Raw genomic sequence first — 18,347 nt, 5'->3', positions numbered from 1 at the left:
AAGAAATGCAGGCTACCTCCTTGTCCACAGGGGGCACCAAAATGAAGCTCTTCAAGGGAGCTTTAACTTATTCCTTATGTGAACATTTAGATCTTCACTAATATCAAGAGTGATGATACAAGTGATAATATGCAAATGTTGCAAATGTATGCATTTTAGTTGTTATGGAATATAAAAAAAATGCTTGTACTTTGCACATGTCCTCAAACACAGGCATCATTTAAATATCGACAGAGGCAGACTTTAAAAGAAAGTGCTGTTAAAGAGATATTGCACATTTCATAAGTTCCAAGAATAAGGGATTGGTGGCCTAGTGGTCTAAGCGCCCCATATACAGAGGCTACAGTCCTTGTCGCAGGGGTTGCTGGTTCGATTCCTGGCTGCTCAACCATCTCCTGCATGTCTTCCCCCACTCTCTACACCCCATATTTCCTGTTTCTCTTCAGCTGTCCTATAAAATAAAGGCAACAATAAGTGATTACAGTGCTAGCATTTTACTTTATTGCATATTCACATGCTAACACAGCTGACTTAGTTAGTTGTCACAATCCATATGTAAAGTCGATCTGCCTTGATGAAGCCTCCTTGGTTACTGTTTCAGTTTTGAATGTTTTAGCTGCTTTTACAGGACATGACACAGGTTCACTTTGGCCCTCTATGGACTGTCCCCCCACCCATAACAGTAAAACCTTAAAATGGGACACATCCTGTCTGTCTGTCTTTTATGAAGCTTTAACTCCCACACACTCTGCTCTCTCTGTCCACTCTTCATTTTGAGCCTGTGCTCAGTCATCTCCTGAGCCTGTCATATGCTTCATGAGTTTCTGTCATAGTATTATATGACAACTTCTAGCATGAATGCCAGTTGAGTTACATCATGGGGACATTTATATTTTAGGACTAATATTTACACAACACAGACCCTGTTTCCTTTTTTTGTCACTTGAGATTGAACCATCCGATGAAATGTGAATGAGGGCAATGTTATGGCTACGAACAAGCAGACAGATAGCAGAGATAAACGTCATAAAACTGGAAGCAAAGAGCAAAGGAAAGCAGTCACAGAGGGTGTTTAGAGCCCCATGTTTGATGCTTGGCCTGGGGGTACGGCACCTTTCCTCCTGGCCTGGAGCATGTCTGGCTCTCCGTCTGGCTTTTACAGGAGAGTAGACAGATTACTTGTGAGGGTTCAGTGAGCTGAAGGTACTAGGTGACATGGCAGCATGGTGGGGGGGGACCATATCCTTTTACAGTCTGGAAATTAAGTAGGACAGCGGTGGTGGAATGGCCCCATGTCTGTCATCTTATTGGGTCATAAGATGACGAGGCCACAGCAGCAGAACTTAATGTGGAGGTCCAGCAGCAGGCTGTAACAGGCCATGTGGTATTTAACCTGAGGGGAGCTTTTCATACCCAAGATTTCATGTATTATGAAACTGACCGCTCTTACTGTACAGTGTATTCGACATCACATTCAGAACTGCAGTATTTCCAGATAGATACCAAAGTCATTGCCTGTCATTGTTTAATAATTTATTAAAGCAAACTGGAAGCATCTCTGTTAAAAGTTAGAGCTTCTGAATGGAATAAAAGAACAGTCTGTCCTCTTAAAGTTATAGTTTGATACTTTGGGATTAGTTTACCAGCTTTATTTCTTTCTGAAGAGTTAGCTGAGAATATCAATGATGTATTTATGAAGCCTGATTCAGCAGCTGGTCAGATTAGCTGAGCATAAAGATGTGAGAGAGCGAGCCTGTCCTTGTCCATAAGGGTCACCTTAAATCCACAGGGCTTACCTTAGCCCAAAGATGTAACCGAGACAAGCTTACGCCATATTGAAAACTCAAAGAGAGATTATTTCGTCATCACTGATTGGCAAAGATTTTTGCTGTGTGTACTGCTAGTGCAGCTTTAGTGATCACTACACTCTCCTGCAGATTTCAAATTGACTTAGAAGGTTGATTCATTCTCAAATTGACCTTCAGAACCATGCATTGGTTGATATGTGCTACTGCATGGTGCCACAATAAAGAGACATTTAAAGTGAATAAACTCTCTCACACAAAAAAGAACCCTCTGAAGTTGTGGGCCTTTAATCTAATAAAAATATATTTTTTATCAATGATATTCTCCTCAAACAGGCTCAGAAAGGCAGATTATCAGTTTTCATGTACAGCCTGAGAAGGACCTAAAAAACGATCACATCACATGGCTAATATGCTCTGCACCAAATAAAGTGATCTCACTGCAAAAAAAACCAACCCATATTTTATCCAACTTCTTATTTTCATTAAATCTTCTTTGAGAAACTTTCACTTTGTGTTAATTTTGTCCTTTACATGTGTAGGCAGCATTTTCCTGTCTTTGTGCCACACTAAGCTGATCAGCTGCTCACTTTAGCTCCACATTTACCATGCAGATATGAGAGCAGTATCTATCCTCTAATCTAAATCTCTTCAAGAAAGTAACTTAGCTTTCTTCCCAGAATATCACTTTTTCTCTTTATGTTATGGCTCAGTAGATATGGAGTTGTGGAACAAAGAAAAACAACAAACAGCTGGAGTTAAAGGGAACAAAGGAATTTGTCTATAATGAGCGTTTCTTTCATCCAGCCGGGGGAACACACCACAGACTGGCCGAGATTAGACATCCTTCCTGGAGCATTTTTCATGGTGACTCCTGGGATTTAAGGATCGAAAAACACGCAAGTGATGTACAAAGGGAACAGCTCAAGGTGCATCGCCCCTTGGCCCCTTAGATCATCTGGAGACAACCAAAATAACCCATGCAAATCTAAAAACACACAGACATGAACCCTCTCCTCTTCAAACGGAGGAGGCCGTCACTGTGACGAGAGTCGCAGTATTCCAGGAATGTCCTGATCCGTCAGGGCTGTGATGCCTCAGGGAAGATACTGAGAATGCTCTCCCCCCTTTTCCTTACTTTTCTTTAGCATATGCACGCACTTCTATGTGAGGATGATTCATATGACAGGTCTTATTCATAGTGAGAGCAGATTACTCTTGACCTCATGCATTCACAGGTTTGATGTATATTCTCACTTACACAGTTCCCTTTTCATCTTCACTCATTCTGTCCTGTCTTTGTCCCGTCTACTCAATTTTTCCCTCAGGTTTACATCTTTCACAGGCTATCAAATTATTTGAAATATTTTAGCCACTAGCAAAGCTACCTGTAATATCATATATCCACTCTTTATCTCAGCATGTCTCAATGAGGTGATGTCATTACTGAATTTGAAAAAAATGGCGTGCCACTGGATGATTACTGGGGTCAAGGGTTGTTTGACCCCTCAGGTGCAGGGCTGTTGTCTGTCTGAAAGGCAGGTAAAGCACAGTTAATTAGTGGCAGTTAAAAATAAGCGGTGATATGTTGCAGGAATGCAGGAGAATGAAACACGTGCCTGTCACTAACTAGATGGTTTGTGGAACAATTTGACTGTCTCATTTAAAGTTATGGGCCAATCATTTTCTAATCTAAATCTAATGAGAACTATGAGTGCATAATGAGCAACGTTGAGAAAAAATAGGTTGTTAGTTAAAATCATAGACTGTATAAATAATGGACATAGTATCCGTGACGTCACCCATCTGTTCCTGAGAGCTGTTTTGAAGCCAATCGACGGAGGCAGCCATATTGGAAATGCTGAACTCAACCAGGAATAGTGTGACGTAAAGGGGTGGGGTTTGAGCCTCCTAGCCAACAGCTATGTGTTCCCAACCGGGAATCAAGTCAGTCATGTCCTTATTTGGGCAAAAACTCATAATCTTAATATCTTCTGAAGCATCAGGTTAGAAAAAAATTCACCCCCTGTACAGTGTGTGCTGATAGAGAAGTTATCTATGCTGAGCCAAGCCGTTTTTTTAACCAGGCTGTAAACATGATTATTAATGATGCAAAGATCGTCTTTTTTGAATTGGTGTCTTATGTCTATCACATAAGAGACTGTACAAGCCTCAGTGTTTTTAAAAGTAAACTGAAATTATGGCTCAAGGAAAAACAATCATGTGATCATCTGAATGCATTAAACTAGAGACATGAAACGCAATTTTAAACGTGTTGTTATTAGTGATGGACAGTGCTGAGTAGCCTATGTATTGTTTTAAACGCCAGTATGTTTTTTATCATTTGTATTGTACATTTGTTTACATCTTCCTGCCAAGGGACCACAGATGAAAATTAGCTTATAGCTAACTCTGGCTTGGCAGTTTTTGTTTTGCATGGCCCCTGTCAAATAAAGTAATAAATAAAAATGTGGTTTCCGGTGTATCTGCAGCTAGCCTCAAGCGGATTCTCAATGCAGTTTATAACACTTTGCATGAGCTTCATAGTTTGAGACTGGAGGTTAAAATATTCACCTTTAAGTTTTAGAGAAATAAAAATGATCATTTCTGAGATGTAGATCTGAAAATAAATCAAAAGTATCACATTAGAATAATTTCCTGAAGAGAAAAAAAACTACTATAAAGTATGAAGGAATTCATTCGACACTCCACAAAGTCTACCAAAGATGGTTTTCTTCCTTTGAAAAGCCTGATTTCAGGACTCAGGATGGGAGGGGTCTGAGAAGGAACATGGAGTGGGCGGTGCTAACCTCTTCATATTCCCAAGTGTCAATGAACGCACCATAACAAGTTGAACTCTGAAGTGCGTGGGATGAAAAAAAACACACGGATAATGACTGCAGAGCTGTCCGATAGTACGAGTCATTCCTAGAGAAATCTCTTCACCATGACAAACCACATTAAGATCATATCATCGTTTTTCTTGCGTCGTTAGCGTTTGTGAGAAGTCGTTTTATGTCGAAAAGCAACAAGTTGGACTTTTTCTGTCTGGATATCCTCTGATAAAGCAGTTTGGGGGCGCGTGCCTGCTTTCATGGAATAACCAACAGGTGACTTGATGTGGAAGTAGCAGCACAACATTTCCTTCAGGATGAGACTGTGGACTTTGCTTGTCTTCATTCGGTGCGCAGCCTCTCTGGATCCAGCCGGTGAGTTTAAACGTGTGTGGCTGAGACCTTTACGCGCACACGTTTGAGAGTGAAATGAATAAAAACACGCACTGCAATGAAGTCCTGCAGAGTCAAATCACACTCTCATTTCAGAGTCACAAGTTAAAGCTCCTGTTAGCAGTTTGTCACTGGTTATAAAACAAAGTGAAATTAATACTGATGCCTCTATTTGACATAGTAAAACAAACCAAACCAATATAAAACATTTTTACATTGTAATTTATAAATGCTTGTAACCACTCCCACCAGGTAGGAGTCAGGTGGGGTGAGGAAGTGCACACTGCAGTTATATATATATATATATATATATATATATATATATATATATATATATATATATATATATATACATATATATATTTACAACTCCTGAGGCGTAGATCCACAGTGAGTGATAAGTTTGACTCTTATCAGTGACAGGATGAGACTTTCAGGTTGACAAAGATAATAAGAGGTACTGCTTTGTTCACAGGGGGCAACAAAATCAATGAAAACTGTAATATTGTCACAGGAGCTTTAATTATTTTGTAAAATTGTGTATGCTGGCAGATAAATATCTATGTAAGACTGCAGTTTATAAATGAGTCCTTTTCTTACCAGACGCACCTAAGCCCAAGAGTCCAGCTGTGGAGAGCCGCTGCTCCAGAAGAGCTTGTAACCCCCGCATGGGCAACCTGGCCCAGGGAAGAGTACTGAGCACCTTGTCAGTGTGTGGATCCAACTCCACTGAACCCTTCTGCTTCTTCAAAGAGACTTCTGCGCCCCCCAGCAGGGGTTCCTGCCGAGCAGCAAAATGCAGCAAGTGTAACTCCGCTGTCCCTAGCCAGGCACACCCGCCCTCTGCCATGAGTGACTCCCCTTTCCGAAACCCTGACACTTGGTGGCAGTCTGCGGAGGGAGTGAAGGAGGAGATGCTCCAGTTAGACCTGGAGACAGAGTTTTTCCTAACCCACCTCATCATGGTGTTCCGCTCCTCCCGCCCTGCTGCGATGGTGCTGGAGAGATCCCAGGACTATGGGCACACCTGGAACACACTTAAGTATTTTGCCAAAGACTGTGAGGAGATGTTTGGCCTGGCTGAGGGGACGCCAGGCTTGGAGAATGGAGCTACCTGCACCTCAAAGTATTCAGGAGCTTTCCCTTGTACCAGAGGAGAGGTGAGTGCAGGGGCTGGACTAGAAAAGGCTTACATGGGTTGGCAAAGGGACAGTAAGGTAGTTTTATCACTACTTTAGGCAAACAGCAAACTATAAAACATCTGAAATAAGACTGAAATGATAAATTATCTCGCTGGAATAGGAATTAAGAGGGCAAAAATACCTTGAGGTGGGGATTATCAAGAGAGCTCTGCACCATGCTCCTCCTTAGATCCACCCATGGTTGAGTGTTGTACCAAAAGCAACACATTTTTAGACAAGTATGCCCCTGGTAATACAAGGTCCAACTCCTGAATGAAAACAGCACATAGACATCAACCTAAAAGTAACACATGAAGATACTTATATGGTCATCTTTTAAGGTCCTGTGAAAGGTCTGAAATGTGTAGGCTACATAAATCACTGGTGAAGATTTATATCTGAATGGGCAAACATAAGCTGTACGACCCATGAAATGGCAAGGCAAGGCAGGTTTATTTATAAAGCACCATTCATACAAAGAGCAATTCAAAGTGCTTTACAGAGTTAAAAACAAAAAACAGTACAGTTACAATCAACAAAAACATACAGCAAACACTTCAAACATTAAAATTGTATATGCGGCCAGTTATGTTTGATCTACTCTCTCTCTCTCTGTGTACTTATGTAACTTAACGTACATAGTAAATAGTGTTGGGTATTATTAATAATAAATTATTATTTATTTAAATTAGGAGGGATTATTCTAAATAATGAGCCCACTTCACTGCTCTGAAGTCCATAACTTTCAGAGTCTTACTGTCCTGTCGGACGCAGAATCACAATTGGTCTCGTCTTAACCGAATTGAACCTTTAATCATTCGATTCATCTCAGAACTTCTTCCCAAGGATTAAGACTCACACATTGAATCTTTTCTGTGTCGAGTCGCAGCCCGAAGCTGGCTCAGACCTCTTGACACCCCTCAGGGTGCCTGTATGCCCAACATATAATTGTAGATCCAAAATCAGGTTAATTCCATAATGCCATACCGTGTCAGAAAATACCCAATTTAAAATATGACAGTAAACAAACATAATAACATTGTCTCCTACAATGATCCAGACTTTCAGTCCAGGAAGTTGTGTCACACTGCCATGCACTGCATCATTTTGCATCCATTGTTCTTTTTAGTTCCATGTGTAAAACAAAAAACACTTAAACTCATAGCTACTGTGTTTGTTTTGATAGAAAATGGACTACATCCTTAAGTTTAAACTACAGAACTTCAAAAATCGCTTAAACAATATGACCCCATTGTCACAGAGAATCAATAAAATTGCCATCCAGCCCAAACAGTCAATGCATTCAACCTTTTTCCAAACACACTGATATGAAAGGATGCTATCATTCAGAGGGGGTGCTGAGGAAAAAAAGAAAAGTTTACCATGTTATTTCTGACATCTGAGAGTGACCACATCAAAACAAGCCACCACTCACCATCTGCTCTGCTCTTGTTGTCAGAATATTGGCACTGGAGCACACCATAAGCTGATATCACACAGCCCACTGAACAAACAGTTGACCAGGCTTTGTAAACTGATCTCCTCTGATCGGCTGTGGGAGACCTTTTTTGTCGGGCCAGCCTTCTGAGCCGCAAACTGCTCTGACATGCACCGCCAGAATATCAATGTTCACTCTTACCTCTGATGTCCGCTCAAAGCGTTTATCTGACCTGCTGCATCATCACAGGGCGGCCTCAGCCAGATAATCAGCTATGGTTAATTCATGAGCAGACCTATTGTTCACAAAGATATAACTGAGTATAAACTGTGTTTAAAAAAAGGGACCCTCATCGGCCCCAAAAGGCTGAGACTATGTTGGGAGATTTTGTCTGAATGTCTGAATGAATATATGGCTTCCACAGATCTCATAATTACAGTTTATTTGCAACAAGTATGTGTCTGTTACAGTGTGTCAGCTATCTGTGTAAGCCCCTAACCCTTTATATAATTAGTGTCTCTGTTGCTCAAGATGTAAGACAGGCCCAGAATGTGGTTTAAGGAGTTTCAGTAACAGGCTAACACCTCAATCATTAAACAATTTATTTAAACTCACCTTGGAGCAAAGAGCTTACGTGTACATATAGAATACAAGTGAATATGATCATCACAAGAAAGTGTCTTTGTATTAACTGTTAGAAGCATTCGATTATTTGTCTAGTGAAATGACCACACTGTAAATATTTTTAACTGTACTGCAGTTTATCATTAACAATGTGAGTTTAAATCACAAAATGTGTCTTGTATGAAACAGCATTCATGCTCTCTATATTATTAGACTCAGTTAAGGTTACATGTGGGCTGTAGGAGGCAATGACTTCAAACTTTTGGACAAGCTCAGTTGAATTAGCATGGAGTCAAATAAATTTCTACAATTCTACTTTTTCATTTAGCAGACGCTTTTGTCCAAAGCAATGTAAAACACAAGCAAGAATTTAGACTGGAGGGAAAAACCTTAGTAAGTGCGACAAACTGCTTCAAGTTGATTGGCCACAGGTTCTGCCATCTAGTGCCAGAAAAAGTGCCAGTTTTTTTTTTTTAAAGATAATGTAGCCACAGCTAATCACAACAAATAATTCAAGTCAACAATATCGTTCAACATTCAACTGCATTCAATATCAGTGCTAAATATTCAATAAGAGCTGGGTTTTAGACCTGTTCTGATTCATTCTACCCCTGAGGAAAAAGAGGAGAAGGGTCAGGTTAACTATCACCTCTCTCTCTTACTCTCCTCTATCCCTCTTTCAAGACCAAACTCGGTCGAGGCATGATGGCTGTCTAACATGAGTCTGGTTCTGCCTGAGGTTTCTGCCTGTTAAAAGGAGGTTTTTCCTCACCACTGTAACTAGCTAAATATTGCAATGTGCAATGCTCATGATGGATTAAGGTGGGGACAGACTGAGTCTTACCCTGTCTTGACTTTGGGTCTCTGTTCATAATTTGACATAGAGTGGTCTAGACCTCCTATGTTTGTAAAAGCGTCTTGAGATAACGTTTGTCGGGATTTGGCGCTATACAAATAAAGATTGATTGATTGATGAGTTAAGTGCCGAAGTGTTCCTTGAACAGTTGAGTCATCAGACAGCTCTTAAAAGTAGAAAGGGACTCTGTGGATTGCAAGGAGTTAGGTAATTTATTCCACCAGTTGGGAACAACAGAGGAGAAGATTCTAGCTATAGATTTAGAGCCATGCTAGGCTTGGAGAACCAGGCATCATTCACAGGCACATTTAAGTAAAACATTTTTTTATGAGATGTTACAAAAGGACGTTTTGGATATAGGTGTTTACCATACACTGACACTGGATTACAGTGAATCTGGGACTGTATAAATTGTTATAAAATGTTTTAATGACAGTTGAGATTACACTATTTTGGATCGGATTTAGTCATTCTTTGTATATAAGATTTATTTCAGTGAAACTCATAACTTTATCCTATTTGTATTTCCAGCCTTTTCCTTCTCTGTTTCTGTGATGGAGAGCATTTTCACATACATAAAATCATCATTTAACTTAACTAGAGAGAGTAAGAGCCACTTGAAAGTGTTGACATTGGCACCCATCTGATTTTCCCAGAACAGCAGCTATTTGAGGAGCATGAAAGGCAAACCAGATTGATGCCTGTTCTTTATTTGCTAAACTGACATAATTTATGTTTCCTGTCATGGTCTATCAGGGACTCTAATATCCATTTCATCACCTGCTTTCAAGAGGCTATCAGAGTTCAACGCCACATTTTAAACAGTATTTTGTGTGTCATCTTCACTGAATCTCCAGGTGATCTATCGAGCGTTGTCGCCCTGGCACTCAGTGGATCCGTACGGACCGGCAGCTCAGGACCAGCTCATGATCACCAACCTGAGGGTGCGTCTGCTGCAGCACCAGCCGTGTCCTTGCCAGGCCAAACACCCTGCTGCTGCCACCCTGCCCACACATCATTACGCCATCTATGACTTTATTGTGAAAGGTAGCTGCCTTTGTAATGGACATGCTGAGCAGTGTGTACCAGCCAGCAGCTACAAACCCAGCCTACAGAAGACCAATAACTTGGTGAGTGCTGCTTGTTTCATGTGCATACAGCTTTCAGGCGAACAGTAATCCACCAAGGAAAAGCTCCTGCACAGTTTGTTTTGAAAACGCAGAGATGTTGTGTCACCGCGGTCTAGAGGCGGCCTCATTTTCTCTCCTTCTGTTTAATGCTGTTAGTTTGGGAGAGGATAGTTTGGGGTTTTGTTCCCACCACTCCTTCATTACTCAGCTGTGTGCTGGTATGTGCTGCTGAAGCTGAACACCGCAGTGAAGACTGAACTAAATATTAGGCGACAGCTTTACCTACCATTACAGGGATTTAAGTGTGTGGAAACCTTCATTATGGTATTCAGTGTAATGCTTCAACAATCCTCGGTCTCTGTCATGTTATTGTCTTTACTGTAAATGGAGAATAGAGCCAATTGTTTAAATTCAAAGTGCTCTGAGGGGGTGTGGACATGTTACACAGGCAGTGTGCAACCACTGTGATTGTGCATGTAGACGATGGTGTGTTGTAATGATCAGGTAGTTTTAGAGACGTGTGTGGGTGCACAAGCACTGAAAATCAGCAGGAAAGAAATTGATTTAAACTTCCACAGTGATTTCAAACTAAAACCTTTATTTGAGTGGAAAATGTATCAACGCCAACTGGATTGGTTATTCCAAATTGTTTTTAAACTGGTCACAACAGACACCTCCCTGCTACAGTCTGTGGCTCTTTGATATACAGTAAATCAGTCAGAGCTGAATATTTATTTATTATGATATTTATATGAAGAGTTAATTTGCAAAAACAGATAACTCATTTAAAAAATGTTCAACCCTCCTGTTATGTTGCGGGTCAAATTGACCCTTTTTAAAGTTAAATAATAATAATAATAACAATTTTTTAATTATTTTTTCCGCTAGGAAACTTCTTCTGCTTGGCTTTATTAGCATGAACAACATAGAAAATGAAAGTGGTTCATTCCATACATGTGTAACCCCCCTGCATCTTTATAATACATAGATACTGTTCGTGGGACAATTTGACCCTGAAGTCAAAGAGGAGGCTAAAAGGGGTCAAAATTGTTAAATATTAAATGTTTCTTTGTAACTGTGTGACATACCAATCACTTTCCACTGTACATAAAAAACGTCATAACATTAATTTTCATAAAAATGAGTGAGTTATCCTCTTTAAACCATGATCTGTGATAATTAAAACACAGCAATGCACTAAATATTGATCTAAATGGTTAGCAATAGTGATATTTTAAAAATATTAATTGGGATTTTTTTTAATTCTGACATTTTTTTAATTCAAGTTGACACGGGTACATTATTGTTGTCCCTAAGAAACGAACCTAACAGGAGGGTTAAAAATGTTTCAAGAAACAGATTTTTTCTATTACTAGCTTTATGTATTAGCAATCAATTGAAGTTGGGTGGCTTTTACTAAGTCAAAATTACATTACTAATTAGCAGTATCTTAAAAATGTAACTTTATTAAAAATGTATATTAAAAGGAAATATTTTTTTAGAAAATTTGTAAAAACGGAGATATCTGTTTTTTGCAAATGAACTCTTCATATGATAATTCCCTACTAATGTTGAAATGCAATAATGCATGGTTTAATTCATAAAAAAGTTAAGTTTCACGCGCTTTCTGTGGTAAAGTACAACGGTTCAGCCTATGCAGGTGTTTATACCTTTTTAAAAATTGCAATTCAACAAGAAAACAATGAATTATTTTCCCAAAAAGTGCAAGAAACAGCATTCAGAAAAAGATAAAAGATCATTACAGTTACAAAAAGTAATTTTTCCTTCTGTTCCTTTGTCCGGCAGGTCCACGGCAAGTGTGTTTGCAGACATAACACAGCCGGTGACCACTGCGAGCGCTGTGCTCCTCTCTACAATGACCGACCCTGGCAGGCTGCCAACGGCATCACAGGGATGCCGCACGAGTGCCAGAGTGAGTGATGGGGCAGAGAGTCAAATGCAGAGTAGGACACACAGCGTGTAGACTTATCTCCAGAATGACTTTAGCCTCATAAATCTCATGTAACCTTTAGACGCTCACGCTTGATGAATCACAGAGCAGTTCCCCTTTTTTATGTCAGCCGCTGCATGAGTTGTCACTGCTATCATTAGAGCTTTTTTAAGGTGGGAAATCCAAATATCTTTAAGATAAAGAATGAGCCGCTCAGTTTGTTTTCTTTTGTCCATTCAAACCTAGAGTGCAAGTGTAACGGCCACGCCAAGAGCTGTCACTTCAGTCGTGGATTGTGGCTGGCTTCCGGGAGGCGAAGTGGAGGCGTGTGTGACGACTGCCACCACAACACGGAGGGCCGTCACTGCCAGAACTGTAAGAAAGGCTTCTTCAGAGATCCGAGTCAACCAAAACTGGCCCTGACTCCTGCAAACGTAAGGCCCTTAAACCCCTTTTCTTAAGTATATAGCTCCATTAGCTCTAACTCTGTGTGGATGGATGCCAGCAGGGAATTCCAATTAGGAAGGGAAGCCTTTGATACATTGAGGACATTGATAGAGATCTTCTTTTTTTACCCTCAAAATGATCTCTTTGATAAGGGTATTTTTCTCCAGCACCTCTCTTAGTCTCTGCCCTGCCTGTGCTTAGAAAGTGAGGTGACTGTAACTTGCTCCTCAGCAGGAATGATGAGACTGTACTGTTTTGGAATGTGACAGTAATTGCAAACAATGGAGGAATTTCCCATGGACCACGCGAGCGCATTTTTCCCATTCTTGCCCTTTCCCCCCCAACCAGGCATGCTGCAGCATTTCTAAGACTAAACATGCTGCTTTTGGAAACAGATGAAGCAAAGTCTGTAACAAAAAAATCCATCTGTCATCAGAGCGGAGCATCAGGCAGCGGGTCTGACAGCGCAGAGAGAGAGTGATTTACTGTTTGTTTTTGCTGCAGCTGCTCAGAGCATGTCGAGTACACACTCTCGGCTTGTCCCTCGTTACAGGAGGATGATAGAACACGTTTTACTTTCATATTGCCAGGGGAGTTCGCTGTGAAAGATCTAAATATGTTTGCCTGTGCTTCCACAAGTGTGTTTGTCCTGCGTGCTCATAAAGTACAACATATGCTTTGCAGGAAAAGGTTACGCATCTTTTGACTTAAAAACAGAAATGTTAACACGCACCGCTCTGCTCTTGTTCTGTCTCTTCTGCAGCCTGTTCCTGCCACCCTGTAGGCTCCGTCCCCTCAGGGGGTCGCCCTCTCTGTAACCCCAGCAGCGGGGAGTGCACTTGTAAGCCTGGTGTCGGAGGCCTCCAATGTGACAGTTGCATGCTGGGATACTGGGGGCTTCATGAATACGGCTGCCGTCCATGCGACTGCACTGGGGATTGTGACCCTTACACTGGGGACTGCGTTTCTGGGTAAGAGCCAGGATTTTATATCCATATCCATATGTATGTGTACTTAAAGTGATGCATGGTGTGGTGGCAGAGTGCATTTTGGGTGATTAACTCTGTGCCCCTGACTGATTTTACCTCTGCGGCACAGCTCTGATGTGGAGGTCTTCTATACAGCCGCTGGCCACATGGGACACAGCAGCAATAATAGTGAGACGGCACTCTTTAGGGTAGAGGAGCTTTTCTCTGCACTGCACCACTCTGGTGAGTCACAGGTCAGATTACACTTAACACACTGCTCTCTCATCAGCCCATTTGCACTAATGTGCAGCTATTCTGATTGCAGTACAGTATGATGAATTGATCTGAATGAATCTCATTAATAATGTTTCATTGTTTTGCAGAGAAATGTGAGTGTGTAGAGGTTACTCTTGGCAGCCCGAAACTCTTCTGTGCTGCAGAGTACGACTATGGTGAGTACTGAGGGAACTGATTCATTATTTATTATTCAAAAACAAATCAGATCAGATTTGTTATTGTTTCAATATTTTTTTGACTTAAAGCATGAATTTTAATCAACAAAGAAGTAGAAAACAAACAGTAATATCAACAAAACAGACAGGAAACTTAACAGACATTTATGAGGATGATGAAAAATAGTGTCAGTGAGCATCAGCAATGCATGACTACCACGATCACATATGATACATGCTAAACCAGTGCAACGGATGCTTGACAAGCTCGGGTAACCTCTTTACAAGATATATTAGTTAAGACTGTTCCTTAGTTGGGTCTTTGCAGATAATTTGGCAGAGGATGCTCCACTTATTTTGTGTATTGATTCCTTAAAGGTGTTTGAAATGCTGAGTTTAGTTGTAAGCAGAGTCTGTTTATAGTTAGAGTTACACATGAGAATGTCTTTGTTCTCATGTGTATAGTCTCTTCTAAGGACTATAAAATACAGTGGCCCTGATGGACAAAACAAATTTACAATAGATGAAACACTTTTACAAAGTTGGAGACGAATTTACATTTTGGAAAACATTTTTACATTTTATAAACAAAATTACATCAGCAAAACACTTTTACCAAGGCCAAAACAAATTTACATTTAAGGAAACAAATTTACAAAAGATGAACACTTTTACAGAGTTGGAGACAATTTTACAAATAATGGAACACTTTTACCATTAAGTCTGACTCCTTTTAGCCTGACTCTGTTTAGCCTGAGGCTATGTGGTCTGAGGCCGTTTCATCTGAATTCTGACACATGATGAGGGCTTTGCGGAGATATGACAGAGCTTTTCAGAAGACATGATGCTTTTTCATATGATGTCTGACACCTCTCTCTGAGACCCGAGGATGTCCTAATATGTAAACCATGTCCATCTCCGTTTGGTTTCTCTCCATCAAAACAAACTAAATGACCCCTCACTCGATCACTTCCGGATCACTTCCGGTATTTGGTACATTCCCTTTCCGTAAAAATGAAATGTTAATTTGTTTCAGGAACTGGTAAAGGTGTTCCGTCGTTTGTAAAATTGTCTCTAACTTTGTAAGTGTTTCATCTTTTGTACATTTATTTTGTCCTTCAGGGCCACCATAATAAAACACGTTAAATGCATCCCTTCCTCATGAAAAAATCTACGGACTGGATTTGAGGGACATTTTGAGCCTGTGTTGTTTATATCAATATGTACACGAGTGCAGTCATCTTTCCTCCTGTGTTTTCTGGCACATTGCTGCATCATTTGGCTCATAACCACCATATTTTACATCAGAGGAATATTGTAAAACCATTTGCAGTGATGTTTAGCTTGTCACCATCATCCTTATGTGCACACACCAAAACAAAACATACCACTGAGGAATCAGAGCAGCACAGCCTTTTCTAGTGACCTCATTTTAAAATTGATGCAGCAGCAGAAAACATACCTGACTTAAGTATATAGCATGCATAGAATTACATCCTGCTACTCCCTTGTTGCAAGTCGATAGCATTAGACTCACCTTGCTTATTGAATGTCCTCATCTTTTATATCCTATGCTCCCATGTGTATAATGATGACTGTCTGTCAAAAATTGAAGAGTCTCAAAAACCCAAGATGAGGGAATAAATCCTGATGAGGTAACTGGTTATTTTCCTTTAAGCTTCCAAATCTTCTCTGGGGTCACAGAGGACATCAAACAAGTTTTCAGGGACTTTGTAGTTCTGCTTATGAGCACTAAACTTATGAGGATACATCAAACTGGAGGAAACACCCTCTGACCTTGGTGAAAGAGGATTATAGTTTGAGAATTTGAAAGTCATTTCTGATGATTGTATTTTACATCGATAGCCTAATCATTTGTTTAATGGTTGATTTTTTTGTGTTGCCTTTGCAGTGCTGCTGGTGAGGGTGATGTCAGCTCACGATAAAGGCTCCCATGCAGAGGTGGAGGTAAAGGTCAAGAAGGTCTTTTTCCAGAACCCTCAGTTGAGGATCCAGAGAGGAAGCGTCACCCTTTACCCAGAGTCCTGGACCACACAGGGCTGTACCTGCCCCATCCTCAACCCAGGTTCGCTCTCAATGAGAAACTTTATCGCTCACCGTGCAGAAGCTTATAATTAGTCAGCTCCGGAGTGGACAAACTGCCGGCTTTGTGCTGAATAGAGGATCTTTGTCACTGCTTGCTGAGACTTTGAGCGGGTGCCAACGTCCTGGCATCACTCATTTAAAACGGACATTTACAGCTTAGAGATTAAAGCCACCTCTCATTTATGAGACTATTTCACATCTAACACTTTCCCAATAATCTTTTCTGGCAACATTCATCCACAGCCAGCCAGAGCAGCACAGTGTGTAACTGGTTTATTATGGTTATATAACGAGCACTCTTTTTTTTACAGGGATTTTCTTCTACTTCTGTGTATTTTTGGTCTCATTCTCTGCAGACTTTGAATTCAGTGAGTGTCTGCTCTCTTTTTTCCTCCAGGATCTGAGTACCTGGTGGCTGGTCACGAGGACTGGAGAAGCAGCCGGCTTATGGTCAACACAAAGAGCTTGGTTAAACCCTGGAAGTCAAGCCTGGGACACAAAATCCTCGACATACTCAGAACAGACTGTGGTCACCGCTAAGGGCTGCAAAGGAGAAAGGGATGAAGAGATGGAGAGACAGAGTAAACAGAGGGACGGCTTGGACAGGGCACTGCTGCTTGTATGCTAAAATGACAGCCAAATCCAGTGCCTGCTGCAGGGAATTCACTGCTTCATCAGTGTCTAAAGTGGACCCTAAAAGAGACAGCACTACAAAGCCGTGGTTGTTGACTGCGTATGGTAGAGATAAGCAAAAACTGTAAGCAGAAATCTCTCCAGGACTACAGTAGCTTAACAACAAATGAGAACAAGTTATAGGACTTAAACCAAGATAAAAACTGTATCTTGGAATAGTTTCATTCTTGTGTTTCTTTCTGATGTGCCTCAGCTCAAAAGTCTTTCCCAGTTATTTATGAAACAATCTGGAATGCGTATTAAACACTCAATTATCTTTTATATCCTGGCTGTCAGAGTTGATGAGCCAAGCTGCAGTCACATTTTACTGTATCTGTTTCATTGAGAGATGTTTACTTTGGACTCCTGTGACGGCACTGACTGAATCACTCTCCTCGTCTCACAGATATTTGAGATAAATCGCGAAGAGTCAAAGTCAGAATGTGGGCGAGTGTGAGTGTGAGTGTGAGTGTGAGTGTGAGTGTGTGAGTGTGTGAGTGTGTGAGTGTGTGAGTGTGTGTGTGTGTGTGTGTGTGTGTGTGTGTGTGTGCGCGCGTGCATATGCTTGATGTCCTTGGCAGGGAGTGTGGGACTGTGCAGGTCAGAACAAGAAACTCCGGGATAAAAAAAAAAAAGACATTAAAGGAATCAGGAGGGCTAATCTGAGCTGCTCCGTTCTGCTCTGGCACACTCGCCAGCCTGCTGTCTGACAAGTGCAAAACACACTTTCCAGGAGGGTCTGAAGTACATGCGAGCGGCTTAAACACCCAAGATTGACTGTTCTCTTATAGCTTCTTCAGTTACAAGAGTGGATCTTTGTCAGCGTTGTCAGACTTGATTCTGTGAGGATTTTCTGCTGTCCTCATACGACCCACTGCAAGGATACAATAGAGTCGGTCTCTCAGATACTGACCCTGTGTGTGTGTGTGCGTGTGCGTGTGTGTGTGTGTGTGTGAGAGAGAGAGAGAAAAGAAGCACACACCCTCTCTGAACATATGTTTCTCTATTTGGCCTGTGACTCCTGCTGCCCCAAAATAAATATGTATTAAAAGCTTGGGTACTCATTGACATCACAGATCAGATACACGGTCCGCAGGCCAGTTTTGAGTTGGGTCCAGTTAAGAATAGTCCGGGTCTGCTGTCTCCAAGGAGAAGGACAAACTGTGAGGAGACATGATGCATTCCTCAACTGTGACATCACCGGCCGTGTCCTTGTCCCAAAGACTTTACCAAAATAAGAGAAAATGGGAAGGATTGTTTCCTTGTAAAGGACAAATTGGTGATTAGGGGAGCATGAATGTATGATGCTGTCAGTGTGAGATGATTGCTATTCCTGTGTATCCTGTATGTTCCCCTTTTTTTAATCTAAACTGCTTCAACTACACATCAGTGTGCTCATTCTTCATGCTTATGGGAAAAGTCTATCACATTCCATGGTACCATTATTCTGAGGCATGAGGCTATAAATAGCCTGATGTGTCTTACTGTAA

The 18,347-nt window shown here is 41.0% G+C and overlaps 1 protein-coding gene across 1 annotated transcript; it reads left to right on the top strand.

Moving 5' to 3' along the window:
- The first annotated feature begins 4,645 nt into the window (after window positions 1-4,645).
- Window positions 4,646-18,241, top strand: LOC117814342 (netrin-4-like). The gene is given in 11 exon segments (XM_034685620.1): window positions 4,646-5,014; window positions 5,636-6,192; window positions 9,989-10,261; window positions 12,068-12,194; window positions 12,459-12,620; window positions 12,623-12,646; window positions 13,423-13,630; window positions 13,758-13,870; window positions 14,011-14,079; window positions 15,992-16,165; window positions 16,583-18,241. Coding segments are annotated over 11 exon segments (1,908 nt in total). The 5' UTR covers window positions 4,646-4,956; the 3' UTR covers window positions 16,726-18,241.
- The last annotated feature ends 106 nt before the right edge of the window (window positions 18,242-18,347 follow it).

This window comes from Notolabrus celidotus, chromosome 6 (assembly GCF_009762535.1).
Source record: "Notolabrus celidotus isolate fNotCel1 chromosome 6, fNotCel1.pri, whole genome shotgun sequence".
Lineage (NCBI taxonomy): Eukaryota > Metazoa > Chordata > Actinopteri > Labriformes > Labridae > Notolabrus > Notolabrus celidotus.
The sequence above is the reverse complement of the archived record's forward strand: the minus strand, read 5'-3'. Positions and strand labels throughout refer to the sequence as shown.